This window comes from Marmota monax, unplaced genomic scaffold, assembly GCF_021218885.2.
Source record: "Marmota monax isolate L192 unplaced genomic scaffold, Marmota_monax_Labrador192_F-V1.1 WCK01_AAM20220418_F8-fsc00045, whole genome shotgun sequence".
Lineage (NCBI taxonomy): Eukaryota > Metazoa > Chordata > Mammalia > Rodentia > Sciuridae > Marmota > Marmota monax.
The window spans coordinates 2,651,150-2,670,830 of record NW_026692132.1 but is presented as its reverse complement, the minus strand read 5'-3'; the positions used below and the strand labels follow the sequence as shown (position 1 = coordinate 2,670,830).

The 19,681-nt window shown below is 37.3% G+C and overlaps 1 protein-coding gene across 9 annotated transcripts in view; it reads right to left on the bottom strand.

Moving 5' to 3' along the window:
* The window catches only part of Alg9 (ALG9 alpha-1,2-mannosyltransferase), a 97,951-nt gene that overhangs the window by 2,751 nt on the left and 75,519 nt on the right, over positions 1-19,681 (bottom strand). For 3 of the 9 annotated variants that reach the window (XM_046465874.2, XM_046465902.2, XM_046465909.2), the window contains exons 15-16: positions 13,507-13,625; positions 9,974-13,228 (exon numbers count right to left, since the gene is read on the bottom strand). In XM_046465874.2, the coding sequence (XP_046321830.1) occupies positions 13,191-13,228; positions 13,507-13,625 (157 nt within the window). In that variant the 3' untranslated portion in view covers positions 9,974-13,190. Of the gene's footprint in view, positions 1-9,051; positions 9,934-9,973; positions 13,229-13,506; positions 13,626-19,681 lie in introns of those variants that run through there. The other 6 variants (XR_006856523.2, XR_006856516.2, XR_006856518.2 and 3 more) reach the window with 6 other exon arrangements.

Here is a 19,681-nt window from a genome sequence, read left to right as displayed (position 1 = left end):
AAGAAGCTATTTCAAAAACTGGGCCAAGACAGTGTTTGGTGGAGTGTGGTCTGCTTACCATCTAAATCACTTAAAATGTCTGTTAAAAATGTAGATTCCTGCTGGGAGTGGGGGCACATGCCTGTAATCCCAGCTGCTCAGGAGGCTGAGGCAGGAAGATCACTAGTTCAAAGCCAGCCTCAGCAATTTAGCAAGGCCCTGAGCAATTTAGTGAGACCCTGTCTCAAAACAAAACCAAAAACAGGACTGGGGATGCCTCAGTTGTTGAGCACCCTGGGTTCAATCCCTGGTACCAAAAAAAAAAAAAAAAAATGCAGATTCCTGGCCTCCACTCTAGACCAACTAAATCAGAGTCCCTAAGAATGGAGCCAGATGTTTTACAGTGCTCCCTAGTAATTCTAACATGAATTGACATTTGAAAGACATCCATTTAAAAAGTTCACTTGGAAAAATAATTTCCATGTCAATGAACAAACATCTACTCAGGTAGGATCTGAAAAGAATCTTTGGAGGTCACTTCTGCCCAGAATAAAAGCAAACAATAATTCTAGCTTCTTATCAATAAGCAGTTCTGTTCCTATTAGCTATGGATTCTACCAGATTAACAAGATGATCCATCTTGCTGGATTCCTGGAAGGTAGCCAAGCTCTACCAGTTCAGTACTGTGGCATTGAGCAATCTCCACATCTTCCTTTCCTCTCTACTGCTCCCTTTGGCCTCCTCTCTACTTTCCTCACTCACCACTAAAAACTAATGACCAGGGAGCACCGGAGGCATTGGCTGAGATTAGGTTGAGGGTTTAAGGCAGCTCTCAGGAAACAATGACATTCTTGGCACAAAAGCATTGAGTTCTGACACCCATGTGCAGTTCATTCATCCAGGGTGAATCCAGGAAAGACAGGTTTGGACTTGCCCAGTTCCCATAAGACAAAACATCAATAATATGAGGAGGCACAGCAGGTGGAATTGACAGCCATCACCTCTTGGGTGTAAAACAGCTCTCAGTATGTCACAAGAGAAAAGGATCAATTCTGAGGAATCTGAATGACATCATTATCATCCTCTCTGGGCCCCTAGATGCATATTTAGTAAGCTTACTTCTTTCTCACAGTGATGGGGATTTACAAATAGGTGCTCATATAGTATTGCTGTATGTATATACGTGACTATATGACCAATGTGATTCTGCAACTTGTACACTCAGAAAAATGAGAAATTATACCCCATTTGATTCAAATGTATGATATATCAAGATCATTGTACTGTCATGTGTAACTAATAATAATAAAAAAATGCTGATCTGATCCAGAGTCAGCCAGTGGAGAGAAGATAAGCTGCAGGAGAACTGTGGGTGGTTCTCTCAGGGCAGACCAGACTATTGTCCTATTGAAAGGGCCATCAAGAGAGTGGCAGATGGCCTAATTCATGTACAGAAAACTTAAGGCACACAGAGGTACTTTCCAACTACAGTCATTCCTAGGTATCTCAGTATTTGATGAGTTCTAGGACCCCCTCCCCATGCCAAAAACCTTAGGATGCTGAAACCACTTCTATAAAACAGCATATAACTTACATATGTCTTCCCCATGTACTTTAAATCATCTCTAGGTTAATTATAATACCTAATACAATGTCAAAGCTATGTAAATAGTTGCTGTGGTATATTGTTTAAGGAATAAGGACAAGGAAAACAGTCTTTCCATGTTCAGCACAGATAACTTTTTGAAAAATACTTTTGTTTCATGGTAGATTGAATCCATGGGTGCAGAACCTTCAGATAAGGAGGTGACAACTGTATTCATTTAGCGAGATGACCCTGGTAAACTAATTCCTGGGTCTATACTTAAATAATTACAAAGTAGTAATTATCAATTAATGATATCTTAAGTTTATATTTATGCAAACAATGTCATCATTCTGTGGAACTCATTTCCCCTCAATATTTTTGCCTTTTTTTTCTTCTCTGTTTACTTTGGGGGCAAATTTCTAATCCTATTTTTTATAGACAGGAATTCTCTAACAAAGAAAAAAAGACTTTACCTGAAGTCACACAATTTAATCAGATGAAGCTGTGGAAATCATAATCAGGTATATCACTACTCCCTGCCTTGACCCTACTATTCCACAGCTTATGACTTTGTTTAAATTTGGTTTTCCAGAGCAAAACTTTGCTTGAAGTTTTGGAACAAGCAAATTAAAGAAACGGAACTGTCAGTTCTAGTTCAGGACAGTACATATAGTCGTTAAGAGAATATGCTCTGGAAGTCAAGGAAGATAGAGTGGCACACTCCTATAATTCCAGTGACTGGGGAGGTTGAGGCAAGAATATTGTAAATTCGAGACTAGCCAGGGAAATTTAGTAAGAGTCTGTCTGGAGGCAGGTGGGGAGAGGAAGGAAGGAATTCCAGCTGTGCCAATTATTAGCTGCATAAAGTCAGGCAAAAAATGTATCCTCTCTGAATCTTGGGTTTTGTCTCTATAGAGTGGAATTGTCAAGCTTACCTTTATGTGGTTGATAAGAAGATCAAATTCATATAAAGTGCTTAATTAGTGCCTGGCAATAGGAAGCCTCAAATATTAGCCATCAATAGTAATTATCTACTGAGAAAGTAGAAGCAGGTAAGAAAACATTCTGGTCAATCAAGTTTTGCCAACAGGGAAGACTGTATAAAAGAATGAAAGGGGTACATGACTCAGAAGACCTGATTCAAGGCCTTCTATAAGACTTTCTATAAGACTTTTTTTTACATTGTAGAATAGGAATTTTACCTCTCAAGAGTTGTGAGGAATATGATCACAATGTTAAGTGCTTTGTTAATAGAAAACACTACACAAATGTTAGAAGTTGTGTCACTTATTACCAAGGACTCACTGAATCTGGTGCCCATGCCAAACACAAAAAGAGAACATCTGGAGACCTATGCTTAAGGTGGGAATGCACCCCAACTCCCCAAGAACAGCAGCCAGAATTAGACTTCCTCTACCCCCTGTGGTAGACTTAAGATGATCAAACAAGCACACGGACCTTTCTGAAAAGTCTTGGCCTCCAAGTCCTGCTATAGGCTCTAATGTTTTCCAGACAGGACCCCTGGTTTTCTTGCTGGATGTTATACATAGCTCAACAAAAATTTGTTACAGTATCGAGTGAAAAAGCAGGGTATATAGTTTTGTTGAAGTTGCAGGTATAATTTGAGCTGCAAATGTTCAGAATAGATTCCTCCTAAGTGGATAATTTGATTTTAATAGATATCAGAAATTCTCTTAGGGGCTGGGAGTGTAGCTCAGTGGTAGAGCACTTGCCTAGCATTACAAGGCCCTAGGTGGTTCCATCCCCTGCACCATTGGGGGAAAAAAAAAATCTTAATTTTTTTTTTTAAGTGAGAACCAGGACAGTACATATAGTATCTTACCATTTGTTTAAAAAAGAATACACACATATGTGCTTGTATATGTATTTTTAAAAACTCTAGAAGGACATGTACTTGTAACACTGGTTGATGTGGTAAAATAACTACGTATGTGGGAAACAGACATAGGAGATTTTTCAATGCATACATTTGTACCTTATTTTGTTCTACTTGCCAAATCTGGGACTTTACTCAAATTTCATCCATTTTCTCATTGTTGCCCCTTTTCTGTTGCAGGATTCAATTCTGTATACCCCATTGCATCTAGGCTTTTTAATTCTGAACCATGAAGATTATTACCTATTAAACAAACCTTTTGGTCTTGGTTACCATACTGCAGGCTCCTCTGCTTCCTCCTGGCTATTGTTGCCTGTGACATCCACAGATGTATATGTAGTTAATAGATTCCTCCTGCCCAGCTATTCCTTGTTAGGGCCCTGCTATATCCAGAAGGTAGAGGCCAGATTTGCTTCCTGTCTCTTACTTTTGCAAGCCTCTTATCACCATGTCTTGCACTAGACCCAGCCAACGTAAGCAGAGCTCTCAGCAGCTGGCACACTGCCTCAGGCTCCAGCTACACAGAAGTTTGATTTCACAAAGGCAGGACTTACTTAAAATATTCCTGTTCCCCAGAAAGCCTGTGGTGGGAGTCTACCCTGAAGATGATATTCCTTCCTGCTTCCTTTTCTGATCTCCCCAAAGAACTGTTAGGAGAAAAGTCACAGGAGTGAGAAGGGCTCACTGCCAAGATCCCCTGGACATGCCTTTCATATCTCCGCAGAAATCCTGCTGGGTCTGTAATCAGAAACTGGAATTTCCACTAACTTCTAGGACTTCAGGAAATTAGCTCCCTCTTTGATCTAGCTATGTGATTAAAATTAGCTGGGCCCCACAGTGTTCTAGAAAAGCCCCTACAAAGATTGAATGTACTATCTACACACTGCGTCTTCAGAAGACAATCTTCAGGCTCTGGTTATGGAAAGTGGATTAAGAAGAGGATGTCAAAAAAAGAAAAAAAAAACAACTTTGACTAGATCCTGTTCTCTCTACCCATCTAATCCTTCCAGGTTGTCCATCATAACATCCAGAAAGGAAGTCAAAGATTGTGGACTTCAAAGAGGTCAAAATGAGCCAGGGATATTGCTCAATGGTGAAGCTTAGAATGGGCAAGGACCTGGTTCCATTCCCAGCACCACAAAACAGCAACAATCAGGTCAAGGATGATGACAAAGAGTTCATAATTCAGGGAGATCATGGTTAAAAAGAGATGTTCTGGAACCAGACTGCTGGGTTGAATCCCAGTCTGCAATTTTCTACCTAGATGATCTTGGGCAAAACACCATATCTCTGAGCATTAGTTTCCCCATCTATGTGAAGAGGTTAATAGTTATTACTTCATAAAATTGTTGAAAGGATCATGAGAGAAGAAGCAAATTAAATCATTCCTGACATAAAGCAAACATTTTCTTTCTTTTTCTTTGCAGTGCTGAGCATCAAACTCAGGGTCTTGAACATGGTGTTATGCAGAGGCAATTGCTCTAACACTCAGCCCAAATGCTTCTTAAGTATTAATTGTTATTTGCATTATTTCTCCACAGAGCAAATCTGACAATCTAGAGGATATATATATATATATATATATATATATATATATATATATATATATGGCATGGTGCTGCACGCCTGTAATACCAGTGACTCCAGAGCTGAGGCAGGAAGATCACAAGTTCAAGGACAAACTCGGCAATCTAGTGAGACCTTGTCTCAAAATAATAAAAAAGTAAAAAGGTCTGGGGGTGTAGTTCAGCAGTGGAGTGCTCCTGGATTAAATCCCCAATACTACATACACATAAAAAAGTACAAACAAACAAAATACCAGCCCCAAACCCACATAGTCCCCATGTTTCTAATGTTACACTCAAAGGAAGGTGTCATATGTCACACACATGAAGAAGGGAATCCCCATTCTATATCTGGCAGAGCTGACCTTATTCCTCAAGGACCAAGTCTGCCTAGGTGGGTTATCTGACACTTTTGTAATGCAAAGTTTAACCGAGTGTAGTGGCACACTCCTGTAATCCTAGAGACTCAGAAGGCTGAGGCAGGAAAATGGCAAGTCCAAAGACAGCTTCAGCATTTTAGCAAGGCCCTAAGCAACTCAAGGAGACCCTGTCTCAAAATAAAGAATAAAAAGGGTTAAGTTTCCATGAATTCAATCCCTGATACCCACCCCTCCCCCCAAAAAAAGCAAATTCTACTTCCTTCTGCAAATGTTCACTCTTCACAACATGGTGTAGGCATGGGGAACATGAAGATATCCTAAGGTCTTTCTTTCACAGGTCTCAGACTCTGCTAAATGTTATTGCCCTCCATTAAACTACTGAGCTATAGATGATGTTTAGGCATTTGAAGGAGAAAAACTTAGACATTTATATATCCTTTGAGTTGTCTTTGACAATGCCAGTAAAAATTAGCAGTGGTAAAGGTAGCAATGTGTATGTGGTATGGTTTGCTCTCATATGAAAATTTGAAAATGGGCAGGTGGCTGATATATTTCCCCCTTCAACTAAATACATATCTTTTATTATGGTCATATACAATCAAGGTCAGGGCAAATAGAACTGAAATTAATGGAGAAGTGTCCGCTTATAGATCATCTACCAAGGAATCACTGTTAGGATGGACAATTCATCCCCTGCTAAGTTGTGGATATGGTTTTCTTCAAGAAAGTTTTGCAACTGTTAAAAGGTTATAAGAAAGCAGTGTAGGGTGCATGATTCTTAAAAAATACAATTTACATATTGAAATTACACCATGAATACAAAATACTGAAACAAACTACATTACTGCAGGAGGGAAAGACGTTTTGAAGTTTTTAGTGAGAGTATGATGCCCTCTGCTGGACAGTAGAGGATCCTCTACAATGGCATTGCAGACAAGGTGGCCTAAAGTTGTGAGACAGCAAAATAAATAACAAAAAAAGCTTATGGCAAATTTAAACTTTAGTACTGCTTTTTTTTTAGAATATCTCTAGTAATCACAGGCTATAAGAACACAAATATAGAAAAAGACAAGGAAAGGGAGTAGGACAGTCAGAAAAATTCTTAAGATTCTTTTATAAATGTAGCACTAAAAAATCAGCCTCCTTTCCTACATATCTCCACAAAGTTCACTGGCAAGAAAAGAATTGGAATGAGGTATAGGAAATACCAGGGAGGGTTAGAGACACAGTTTAATAGGGACACAATAAAAAGGTGAGACCAACTTATATGTGGAACATGGTGTCTTCTTGTTGGGTGACTGAACACATTTTAGGTAATTTCTCTCAAAATGAGATTAACCTTTGCTCTCATGTGTGAGGGGGTAGCAGCAGCCCCAGGGAAGCTCCTTCTACAGACCAGTGGCAAAAGAACAAAGGAAGGTCTTTACTGTACTCATCTCAAATAAACAGAACTAATGTTTTTTAAAACTGTAAAAGCTGACTTCCCCAGTGTGTCCTGAGCTGTACGAAGAGCTTAATGTCCACAGACATTTTATTTCCCACTATCCTACTCAATACAGCCACAGGTCCTACCTGAGTAGGCTAAGTAGTACCAAATGTTAGGGTTCAAGGCAGGAAGTCTTCCTGAATGTGACCTGCCTGCTCATTATTTCCTAATAAATAAATCAATAAATGGCACTGAATAGGTCTGAAATTGCCAAAACTATAGTTATCTCTTTTTTTTTTTTCCAGATGTATTATCATTAAATGTACTCAGATGAGAATCAATGGGAGGAGAACTGCAGTAAATTATTAACATCCATTAGTGTACTTCAGTGCTATATTAGTTAATTGTTTCCCGGCAAGTTGGGCCCAAAGGGCATGGGAGATAGGGCAAGTAAGGTTTGACAGGTCAGAGTAGGTAAAGAAAAGGGGCTGTGAGGGGAAAGAGGCCTACATGAAGGTCTAGGTAACCAGAATTAGATCAGAATTAGAAAAAGCCATGAAATATTCTTTTTAATTATCTTTGATCTTTGTTGTGAGGTTTGCCTGTAGTCTTTGTCAACAGCAGTGGTGTTCAACTCTAGCTACAATCAGAAAAATCGTCTAGAGAGATTTTGTTTTGTTTTTGTTTTTGCAGTTCTGGGGATTGAACTCAGAAGTGCTTCACCACTGAGCTACACTCCCAAACTGTTTTATTATTTTTTATTTTATTTTTATTTTGCCCAGACTGGCCTCAAACTGGGATTATAGGTGTGCACCAATATGCTCAATCATCTATGGCATTTTTTAAAAGTAATGGTGCCTGGACTCACACCTAGATACTAACTCAGAATTCCTTGGGGTCAACCAGAGTGTCAATGTTAAAAGGTCCCCAGGTAAAAAAATAAAATAATTAAAAAAAGGTCCCCAGGTAACTCTCTTATGCAACTCTGGCTGAGAATAGCTGCCTCATAGAGTACAACTTTCCAGCACTGACTACAACCCTGCTGAAGTAGCAAGCAAACAAATTGAAAAGCAGCCCATTCTCATTTGGCAACTTGGAACTCTGAGCTAAAATGACAAATCAAAGGTCAAGGGCACCAGTTGCCAAACACTGTTTCTGCAAGCAAAAGACCAAACAGCCCTCCTGAGGTAGGTAATTCTGGAATCCATGGTTGTAGGTCCCAGGAAAACCTTCATCAGAAGCTTATCTTAGGGCTGGGGTTGTGGCTCAGGGCCCTAGGTTCAATCCTAAGCACCACATAAAAAATAAATAAAATTAAATAAATAAATTAATTAAATAAAGGTACTAAAAAATAAATAAAGGTATTGTGTCCAACTACAACTAAAACAAAACAAAAAAAGAAGTTTGTCTTAAATCACGCACTTTTGGCTATTAGCACCATTGGGAAGTCACCTGATTTATGCTTTTATGTCTAAGCATGGAATGACAGAATAAGCCCAGAAATTAGAAGCAAAACAAAAAATCTCTACTTATCTTGAAGTATTTCACAAAGGTATTCGAAGATTCACTTACATTTTAAGAAGATAAATAAAGGCTGATATTCTGGTAAAATGCTACTTGAACCCAATTGTTATTTTTTCCCAATTATTAATTTAAACATGAGCTGTTTATTCTGCAAAACTACAATAGGAAATTTTTAGTCTGTCCTTATCACTACAGTTCCATAATCTCCTATCCCTAATTGGGATTTCCCTCATTTATCAAATTTGTCAGTTATAATTTGTTTAAATGTCAGGTCTATGTGAACTCCACAGCTGAAGACAGCCAAAACAGATTTTTAAAATATCACTTACTACTTAATATTATTTGATCTGAATGTGTGACTACAAAGTCATCTTGTGTCAGACACCCTTTCCCTAGTGAGGCATGTTGTGAGTAGGACTCTCACCTGCAGGCCAGGCTTGCTCACACACACACATTCAGAAGGTCTCCTGCAATAGGTATGATGCTTCAAAATCAAGTGATAATAGAAATATTCAAGGGAAAAAACATTCTCTACTTACAAGTTACCCTGAGGAATTTGTACAGAAGACTGTGTACTTCAGGAGAATTACTGAACTATACACACTCGAAGCCTCATTCATAAATTGCCCTTTCAGGACTTGCAGGACTTATGACCTGCTATATTTTCTGTGGTCCAAGAATCCATCCCAAAATCAGATTAACAGTTGTTTATTAGTTCCAAGTGTCTTTGCTCTTCATTGTCAATAAACATGGATAGAACCAAAGTGTACAAGAAACCTTGTTAAACACTGGGATACACAGAAGCATGGCAAGGTGCTTATCTCAGATGTGTAAACAATGTTCTTGGGAGACAGGCTGACAAGGTTTCTACATTCAAGTTCTATGCCCTAGTAAAGATACTGTGTACCCAACAGGGTTCAGAAAAAGAAGAAATCACAGGGTGTGAAGTCTAGAAAGGCTTTTTAGAAGAGACTCAGACCTAAAGGAGTAACAGAGAAGATGGTATTCTAGACAGAGGAAAAAAATTAAGGCTGTGACTTTCTCCCTGCTGAACTCAATTAATAAAGGCATTCTCCTCCTAAACAACATGAGAGGAATAAACCAAATCTCAAGGCCATTTTGGGTCCTATGGGGAGAAAAATGATTACAATGGTACAAAACCTGATGGCCTCTAGAAGTAATTATTAAATATAAGGTGGAGGGTATAGGATGATGTTAGAAATTTGTTTAGAAAAATGTTTTATTCCTCCTGACAACCCTCAACAACAGGGAAATTATCCAAATGTTAGATATAGCTGAATCAGAATTTCTCTGAAAAGTAGAATTTCACAGACTAGAGATTCTCAATCCAAAAACTTAACATGGATCTAGGAATTTTAACTCTTTTAGGTATGGTTTTCAAACATTAAGTAAGTCCTGCTGTACCTGTTTTTTTTCCATAAAAAAAAGAACTAGCCCTCATTGAGCTTCCCAAAGGCTTCATCCAAAAGTTTCAGGACAAATATTCTGGACTATTTGGTAGAAGGAAAGTTTGTGCATTGAGGGGTGGGCTTCAGGGAAGCAGGATTTAAAAGCTGAAAGCAAAAGAAAACAAATCACCTAAGAAAAGGAAAATTAAAGTGTCAAGATTTATTTTAACTTTTTCTTTCACAGAAAATATAGTTAAGTATGGCATGTAAACACTGACACAAGAAATAAAGTACAAGATCAGGAAGACAAATGAATTGGATAATACTCTTGCTTCCACGCTGTACTGCTTCCTGATTTCATTTGCAGCATAAATCACATGATTAAATAGATTGAAAAAATTAAAGGCAACATTCAGATTTACAAATACACCAGAGAGCCTCTAAAATCCAACAATGCCATATGGAATTTTGATCTTTCTGTTGCAAAAAAATTAAAGCTAAGTTCCATGTCCATTTATCTGCTTTAGTCAAGGCATTTAATGTAAGGGTATAAGAATGGATTAACACATGAGATTTACTATGTCTGTGGGAGTCAAGATTTAATTATGCCTCTTTTCTCTCATTAGAGGAACTAAAATTAACCAAATTAAGAGCAGGGCTGCCTGGTATGGCCATGTGAGTATACAATCACAGTGAATTCTTATTTCTATAAATCTCAGGAAATGCAAAATACAAGAAAGGATTGTTTACCCCAGATCTCATGCTGCAGAAATACATAGGGTGTTCGAAGTTTTTTCTCAGAAATTCAAACTAGAATGTATGACCTAAATAAATAGCTGGGATCAAGAATTACCTTGATTTGAATCAAAGAATCTGCTTCTAAACTTGAATTCAGAAATAAAAAGTATGGGTTACAATTTGCTTGATTATCCCAAAAGATTAAAATGACCTGTCTTCTTTTTTATCAGATGACACCTACCAGGTGTGAGGTAAGTTTTGGTTATAGGTGTCTACCACACAGACTGGTTCAGTAATGGCTGGTACTAAGTGTCACAAAATTCAGTTTCAGATGGCTGCCCGAGAGCTGGAGATGAGAGAATCCTAGATTTGCCACAATTAAAGGCTTACAATCAAGGTCTATTATGAATAATCTGTAGTCCTCATTCTTCAATATTTAATAATCTCTGGAGTAATAAGTATCTTAGATACTTTTTCTTTACCAGGATCAGAGGAGTTAACACAAGCTAAATTTTGACTCTTTGGAGGAGAAATGCTACTCTGACCAGATGAGGTAAAGCTAACATCCCTGTATTGCTAAGAGATGGACATTTTAAAACATACTTATAAAATATCACACACAAAAAAAACATCTTCACACAAAAAGCATTCATTTTGAATTCCTTACCTATAGCAGATGGCACAGTGCTTTGCAATTTGTTGTGCTCTCACTAAAGATACACAGAACAGAGAAAGCCAAAATAAGGTTTTCAAAGGGATAGGAGCTGATATTCCCAAGGAGGCCCTGCATCAATTCTGGACTTTTTTTTTTTTTTTTTTTTTTTTTGGTGCTATAATTAAGTTCTCGCTTAAAAGGTCTTTTTAAACATTTTTTTTTCCCCAAAAACAAGCAAGATGATAAAATCATAAGCATTCTAACACTTTTTTGTTTCTGTGCTGGGGATTGAACCCAGAACTTTGCCCATGCTAAGCATATGCTCTACAACAGAGCTACTGTACCACTTTCATTAGGAAAAAAAAAAGCACTCTCTGTTGACCTCCATCACTGAACTTTTCTACTTATAAGGAAGTAGGCAAAATGCTTCAATTACAGTTCTCTGTCCTGTGGGCAGATCATATATTCACTATTTGCTTTAGGAAACAGTAATCAAATATTGAGAATTAAAAGCCAGAGATTTTTCAAACAAGTGGGACTTCAGTCTATCTTTACTTTCTAGTTACTGTCTATACCTATTACCTTTCCAGTGCTTCAACTCCAGCTCAGATATTCCTTTAGCATGAATCTCCAGAGAGACTTTTTTTTATTATTATAACTCCCATTTTTCCTGTTATCACATCTTCTCCTTTCTTGGGTTCAGTTCCTGTGGGGAAGATCTTTTCTTGAAAAGTAAAAGATGGAAAACTAAAGATTCATTCTGTTTTCAGATACCAAAAACATTGACCTTTAAGGAAATAAGGCACCTATAATGTGGCCCCCAATGGACAATAGAAATAGTACTGATAGTTGGATCCTGTGTGACTGCAAAGGAACATGACTTCCAAAATAAGCAGTACTTTCTGGCCATGGGCCTGGCTATATCACATAGCACTGCTTTGTTGGTTTATCTAACATTCAGGCAGATTGAAGGCTCCAAAGAACTCAAAGAAATATAAATAAAATTCTTTCTTAAAATAGAAAGTTACACTATCAATCAGGTCTCTGGTCAACCTCATCATCAGTATGTTTTCACAGTTGAGGAAGCATGGAAAAGCACTAGATGAGAAAAGTTAGGCAACATAGGTTCTAGCTAGCCCCTGTTCAACTACTTACTGACTGTGACCTCAGGCAAGTCACTTTACCTCCAATCCTTAGTCTTTTTCTTCATCTGTAAAATGGAGATAAATCACCTGCCTTGTTTACCTCACACTGATTGTGAGGATCAAATGAGATGTTGGGAAAGTGTCTTGTCAACTGTGAAATACAATGTAAAGGTAAAGTAATAGTATACACTTACTACATTTTAATTGGGTCCTTATCATTGCCTATTTGCCTAGAAGTGCCCCATGCAGGATGTGCTTATAATAGAGCTGAAAAATAGGTGCTATAATTATATACTAGTCCTTTTCACTAGGTTGTTACAAAAAAAAAAAAAACAATTTTTTCAGAAATGGCCTTAGAATACATTACTTAAAAACATGATGTCATCCAAATCTACCAACTGATAGAACCAAATTTCGTCAATGATGCCCTACTCAGTTATATTTTAGTCTGTTGATACCTTTATACAGAGAAGTTTAGAATTATACAGCATGCTAAAACTTAAAATAACAATAACAACAAAAAACTAACCATACAGTGAAAGTTAGTTGTAAAGGAAATAAAATGAAAATTAGAGGCATCAAATATAATAAAATCGGGTCACAGTTCCTCAAATGGTCGCCTTTTTCCTGAGATAGCTCCAGGACAGGGTACTAGTCCTGTGAAGTGCTTGATAGAAGCTTTGTCTTGCTGGAGATGAAAAGGACATGTCAGTTGGCAAGTAGGCTATGCTCAATTTCAGCATTAGGATTTGAACAAGGTCTACTAGGAGCTGCCAACAGCTTTGGTGGAGGAGCCCACATGGCCTAAGAGAGCCTTGCTAGTTCTCAGATGCCAGGCCAGAGTGTGGAGAACAGCTTAACACAGGCATCCAGTCCAGGGACTTTCAATTCTTCCTGTGAGATGATTCTGCTCTTCTCCAGTCTAGTGAATAATTTAATAGAAGAAAGACAATGAGATATGGAGCAATATATCTCTCCCTGCTTCAGGGCCTTTCTCTATTTGCAAGAAGTTTACATGCAGAACAGAGACAGACTAGAAGCAAATGCAACTATGACTAGCCCAAAACACCCAGATTCCAGTATTCATGTCAGACGACTTTTATTACAAATATTACAGGCAATGACTTGGAGGGAGTCGGGTCAGAGGAATCACTAATTAACAAGATGGTTGTCCTTTGGGACCATGGGTGTGTAGCTAACCTCCACTTTTCTTCCTGGTTTGCTTTGTCTTCTGGGGTTTAAGGATAGTGTAGTTTGCATACACTGTATACTGATCTGAAAGGTAGGGGACATAGAATGCCCGAAGCAGCTTTGAAGATCTGAAAAAAAAGGAAAAAATTTATCACTTGGGAGAATTTACTAATGATACTTAAAGGAGACTCTATGGTAAGGATTATTTTTATGTTTTTATTTGTGCACTATAGTTATACAACAATAGTGAGGTTCATTTTGACATATCCATAAATGCATATAAGAAAGTTTGCTCCATTTCAATCCCCAGTGCTACGTCTTTCCCTCCCTTCCTCCTTCCCACTGATCTCCTTCCTCTACTTTACTGGTCTTCTTTCTATTTATTTACTTATTTTTAATTGGTATATTACAATTATATATAAAAATAGAATGCACTGTAATATGTTCATACATGGACACAGAATAATTTGGTCAACTACATTCCCCAGTTCTTCCCCTGTGAGGATTACATCTTATACAAACAGCTCATAAAACAAAAAAGCCTGTTCATGATAAAATACTTAAGAACAAGTACCTTGTTACTCATGACAAACAGTCTCCCTAATAAATCACAGTATGCCCTTCAAAATAGCTCTCAAGTCTTCATTTTGCATAAACTGTGCCACAAAAGAGTTCTAGGACAATCAAAGGGCTGCTATTCCTGAAATGAATTCTTAACACCCAAATAGTTACTACATCTAAGAAAATGTAGTGATGCCCAATACTGTAATGATTCTGACTCCAGCTCTGAATTTTTCTAGGTAAAGAAATCTGTTTCCTGAGAGTCTACACATGTCTCTGGAAAATTGTATCTACTTATCACTGAAATATGAAAACTGAAAACCTGAATTTCTCAAGAGTTTCTTAAGAAAGTAATAAGTGCAGAAAATTTGCTTTTAAATGTGTAATTCAATCAATCTGCTAATCCTATGAGCAAAGTGACATTATTAGCCCTCTTTTTTAAATATTTATTTTCTAGTTGTAACTGGACACAATATTTTTATTTTATTTATTTATTTTTATGTGGTGCTGAGGATTGAACCCAGGGCCTCACATGTGCTAGGCGAGCACTCTACTGCTGAGCCACAATCCCAGCCCCTCTTTTATAGATGGGAAACTGAGGTTCAAACTTGCTCCAAGTCACACAGGTTAAGTAAGTTGTTCAGGATCATCCAGTAAATAATGGAGATTCATTCACATCCAGGCTTGATTCTAGAGTCTGCATGCTTAACAATTATAGTTTATCCTATATCCCAGGAATAGGCAAAAAGAATCTATCCTTTCCTAGAAAAAAGTTGTAGTGACAGCTTCAAATTCTTTTTTTTTTTTTTTTACTTTTTAAAAATTTACATATGACAGCAGAATGTGTTACAATTCTTATTACACATATAGAGCACAATTTTTTATCTCTGGTTGTATACAAAGTATAGTCACACCAATTAGTGTCTTCATACATGTACTTTGGATAATAATGATCATTTATAACCCCATGCCCCCTTCCTCCCCCTCCAACCCCTCTGCCCTATCTAGAGTTCATCTATTCCTCCCATGCTCCCTCTCCCTATTCCACTATGACTCAGCCTCCTTATATCAAAGAAAACATTCAGCATTTGGTTTTTTGGGATTGGTTAACTTCACTTAGCATTATCTTCTCTAACTCCATCCATTTACCTGCAAATGCCATGATTTTATTTTCTTTTATTGAAACAGCTTCAAATTCTATATGAAGCTTTACTTCCTGACTGATTTCTGAGTCTGAAAATCTAAAGTTGGCCCACCTACTGCCACCCTAAATGAGATTGCTCAGGGGTGTTCCACTGCCAGTCTTTTTCCAAATTCTAAACTTGTAAATGTCATGTCAACGTGGCATTTGTACTGGCAGCCTACCTCTAGGTTTGGCAGACTCCTGCAATGCCTGCACACAATGATATCGTGTGCTTGGCAAACACACCTCTTAGCAATACTTCCCAACTGGGATGCTGGCAGTGCCCTGTGCTCGGAGATGCACTTCACTTCAGCAACTAACAGCTCAAGGGCTTTGATAGAGAAAAGAGGCTTAGAGGAGGGACACACAAGATAATGCAGGGCCGCTGAAAACAGAATGAACAGGAAGAGGAAGCACCTGCCTCAGACAAAAGGAAGTTAGTTTACTCTTTTTGTTCAGGATGCACAGATAAGGTGATGATCAGAACATAAAGATGCAAGCTGGAGCAAACTCCTGCAAACCTAGGAGTTATTTCCATTCCAGATGTCACCACACACACACACACACAAAAAAAAAAAAAAAAAAAAGCTTCATCAATATATTCATTATGTATTTTTGATCAACTCAGCCCTTGGTATGACATCAGAGTTCACTGGACCCAAGTGCAGTTTTATACTTTCTTTTTTGGAGAAGTTCCTTGCTATTGGGGACGAGTTCTATTTACAATTCTATTCTTTTTTTTTTTTTAAATATTTTTAATTTTTTATTGTGGGTTACAATTTTATTCTTTTTAAGAATCTTCCAAAAAACAAAGAAAATATGACAGCTAATGAGTAGTTAGTTACATTCAGGGACAATGTTCATTTCAGTGGTATATGTGTGTTTACAATTACAAGAATATGGAAAAAGTTGTTATATTTAAGTTATTATTACATTTTCAAATGAAAAAAAATTGTTATCCTTTTATTCTTACTTTTGTAAGTTACATATAAAATAGCTTAAAAGTATAAAAACAGTCCACTGGACTGAGACAGTAGATGGTGATGACTATTTTCCTGATATGCTGACAGACTGTGCCAGGGAGTTCCAAAGATATTTTGGAAAACTATCTTGGGCTGCACATAGGACATACCATCATCAAAAATGCTGACTGGGCTAAAATGGAAGAAAAACTCCTATGCATTATTTTTTAGTACAAATGTTCAACTGAAAAAAGATAAAAGCAGAGATTAGGGAAAATATTTGCAGTACATAGAATGGAGGATTAATATCTACAACATATAAAACGTTCCCGCAATAAATAAGAAGACAAGAAACTCGGGGAAAATGATAAGGGATATAAATAGAAGATAAATGCAAATGACCAATAAATACCTAAAATGATGCTGCATCTTCCTAGTAGTCACAGAAATGCAAACCTAGATATAATGTTCAATAATCAGGCTTGCAAAAGTTAAAAAATCTGATCAATATCAAATACTGGTGAAGAATTAGGAAACAGACATTACCAGTGAAAATGTAAATCCACACAGCCACTTAAAAAGGCAATTCTAGCAATATCAATTAAAACAAAAATTATCGAGGCTGGGGTTATGGCTCAGCAGTAGAGCGCTCACTTAGCACATGTGGGGCACTGGATTTGATCCTTAGCATCACATAAAAATAAAAAATAAAGGTATTGTGTCCAACTACAACTAAAACAAAATATTTTTTAAAAATTATGCACTCCCTATGATATAGTAGTTTTAGTTTTTACTTTATACCATCTCATTTATTTTTTTAATTTTTTTCAAGTATTTTTTTTAAAATCTGTCAGTGAACCTTTTATTTTTTATTCTATATGGTGCTGAGAATCGAACCCAGGGCCTCACCCATGCTAGACAAGTGCTCTACCTCTGAGCCACAACCCCAGCCCCCCATCTCATTTATTTATTTTCTTGTTTCACAAATAACTTGGTTTTCCATTTGTAACAGAAAAATTCAAACATATATAAGAATAGGTAACAAACAGGCATGGTAATGCACACTGTAATCCCAGCAACTTGGGAGACTGAGGCAGAGGGATCTGAAGTTCGAGGCCAGCCTTGTTAGCTGTGTGAGACTCTGTCTCAAAAAATAAAAAGAGCTGTGGATAGAGCTTCATGATAAAGTGTCCCTGGGTACAAATATATATATACTTATTATTGTACAATTAGTAGAAAAAAATTTCAAAAAAGTTAACCTCAAATTCTTTAGAAAAAAAAAAACCTAAGAAAACCTATGTGCCTACTATGTGTAAGGTTTTGTATACTGGCCAGGTAGATCTAAAAGTCTATTCTCTAAGGGCTAACAATCTACTTGGAAGAAAAAGAATACAGACGACATGTAACTATAATTTAGCATATTCTAAATACTAAATCACTGATACACAAATTCAAAATGATAATATTGTGATCGAACTGTGAAGGCTGCAAAAAAGCATATAACCTACATCATTTAACTTTATCCACTCAACATTCCAAGGTACAAAGTGAAAAAAGCAACTTCTCCAATCATAACCAAATTCATGGGGATCTGAGGTTAAATGCTCTGTCCACTCAACAGTAACTAGAGACAAACTAAATAAATTCCAAATTCTTTCTCATGGACTACAATGCCATAGGGGATGTAGCTCCTTATGGCTTACTGGTCCCACCCCACCTAGTCATTTTCCTCTTTCCCCTCTATGCTCCTACCTCACCAACCTCCTTTCAATTCTCAAAAAACACAAGTACCTGCTGGGCATACTAGCATACACCTGCAACCCCAGAGCCCCAGGAGGCTAAGGCAGGAGAATTATAAATTCAAGGCCAACCTAAGAAAGACTCCATGTCAAAATAAAAAATAATAAAGGGCTGGGGATATAGTTTAGGAAGAATACCCTGGGTTCAATCCCCAGTACCACAAAACAACAACAAAAATAAATAAATAGCCAGGCACAGTGGTGCACGCTTGTAATCCCAGTGGCTCAGGGGGTTGAGGCAGGAGGATCAAGAGTTCAATGCCAGCAGGTAAACTAGAGGCGCTAAGCAACTCAGTGAGACCCTGTCACTAATAAAATACAAAACAGGGTTAGGGATATGGCTCAGTGGTTGAGTGCTCCTGAGTTCAATCCCTGGTACCTCCCTAAAATAAATATCCACCACATTCCTTCACATCCTAGGGCCTTTGAATATGCTGTTTCCTCAGACTAGAACACCCTTCCATCTGTTTTTCTAATGTCTGAGTCCACCTCATTTTTCATGTCTCAGCTTAAAAGTTACCTACTTTGAGAGGATGTCTAACCATCCTATAAAATACTAGGTTTCCACTACTTTTACTTATTCTGTCTCAGTGTGCCTTGCAAATTCTTTCATTGAATTCTTCACGATCTGTAATTATTTGTTGGTTAACTTGTTTTTTGTCTTTCCTTCCACTCACACATCTAGACTTCAGGGACCATGTTTGCTTTACTTACCAATATGTGTCTGGCACTAATAAATGTTAAAAAAAAAAGTTGGAAGGATGGATGGATGAACAAACAGATGAACGAAGAGAGCAAGGGAGGGATATTACACAAACAAGGTATTAATTTAGGTCAACTTAGTTCAACCCCAAGTAACTGAGTACTACAGCAAGAATGAGTTAAATAAGTGCCAGAAATGCAATGATGAACAAGAAAGGGTTTTTATTGCCAATAAGGAATTCAAAATCCAAGAATCTGTGGTCTGGGAAAACCATCTCACTGAGTACAAACATGGGTTTCAATTCAATACATCAAGAAAGTCAAGAAACACCCAATTCTGCTATGTTCCTTCAGTAATAAAACTATTATGTAATCAGTACCTAGTTCTAAATAATGTGCTTGTAAAACAAGGAGGCATTTCTAGTTAAGTCTGAACATGAAACTGTATAAAAGATGGGGATTAAATATAAGGAGATGCTAAGAAGAATCTATTTTCTAGTATGGCACTAGGAAACCCTCACTCAAAAAATGAGCCTCCTTCTCTCTTGCCAACTCTGGGTGTGATCTTGACAGCATCATCTATCTTAACATGCACAGCCACTAAATGACTTCTAGAAGTAATAAGGAACCAGTCAAGGTATACCATTCTCATCTCTGAGCTGGGATGAGAAAATTCTGTTAAATTTTTTGTTTGTTTTTAAACCAAAAAACAAGTTGGCTTATGTTCAGTTTCTAACATTACAGCTGCTAATCTCAACTTCTTTCTTTCTTTTTTTATTATTAATTTGTTGATTGACCTTTATTTATTTATATGTGGTACTGAGACTCGAACCCAGTGCCTCACGCACGCCAGGCAAGTACGCTACCGCTGAGCCATAATCCCAGCCCTTCTTTCTTTTTTAAATTAACAAACTAAACTTTCTTTTTTTAAAATTTTATTTTCAGTTGTAGTTGGACACAATATCTTTATTTTTATG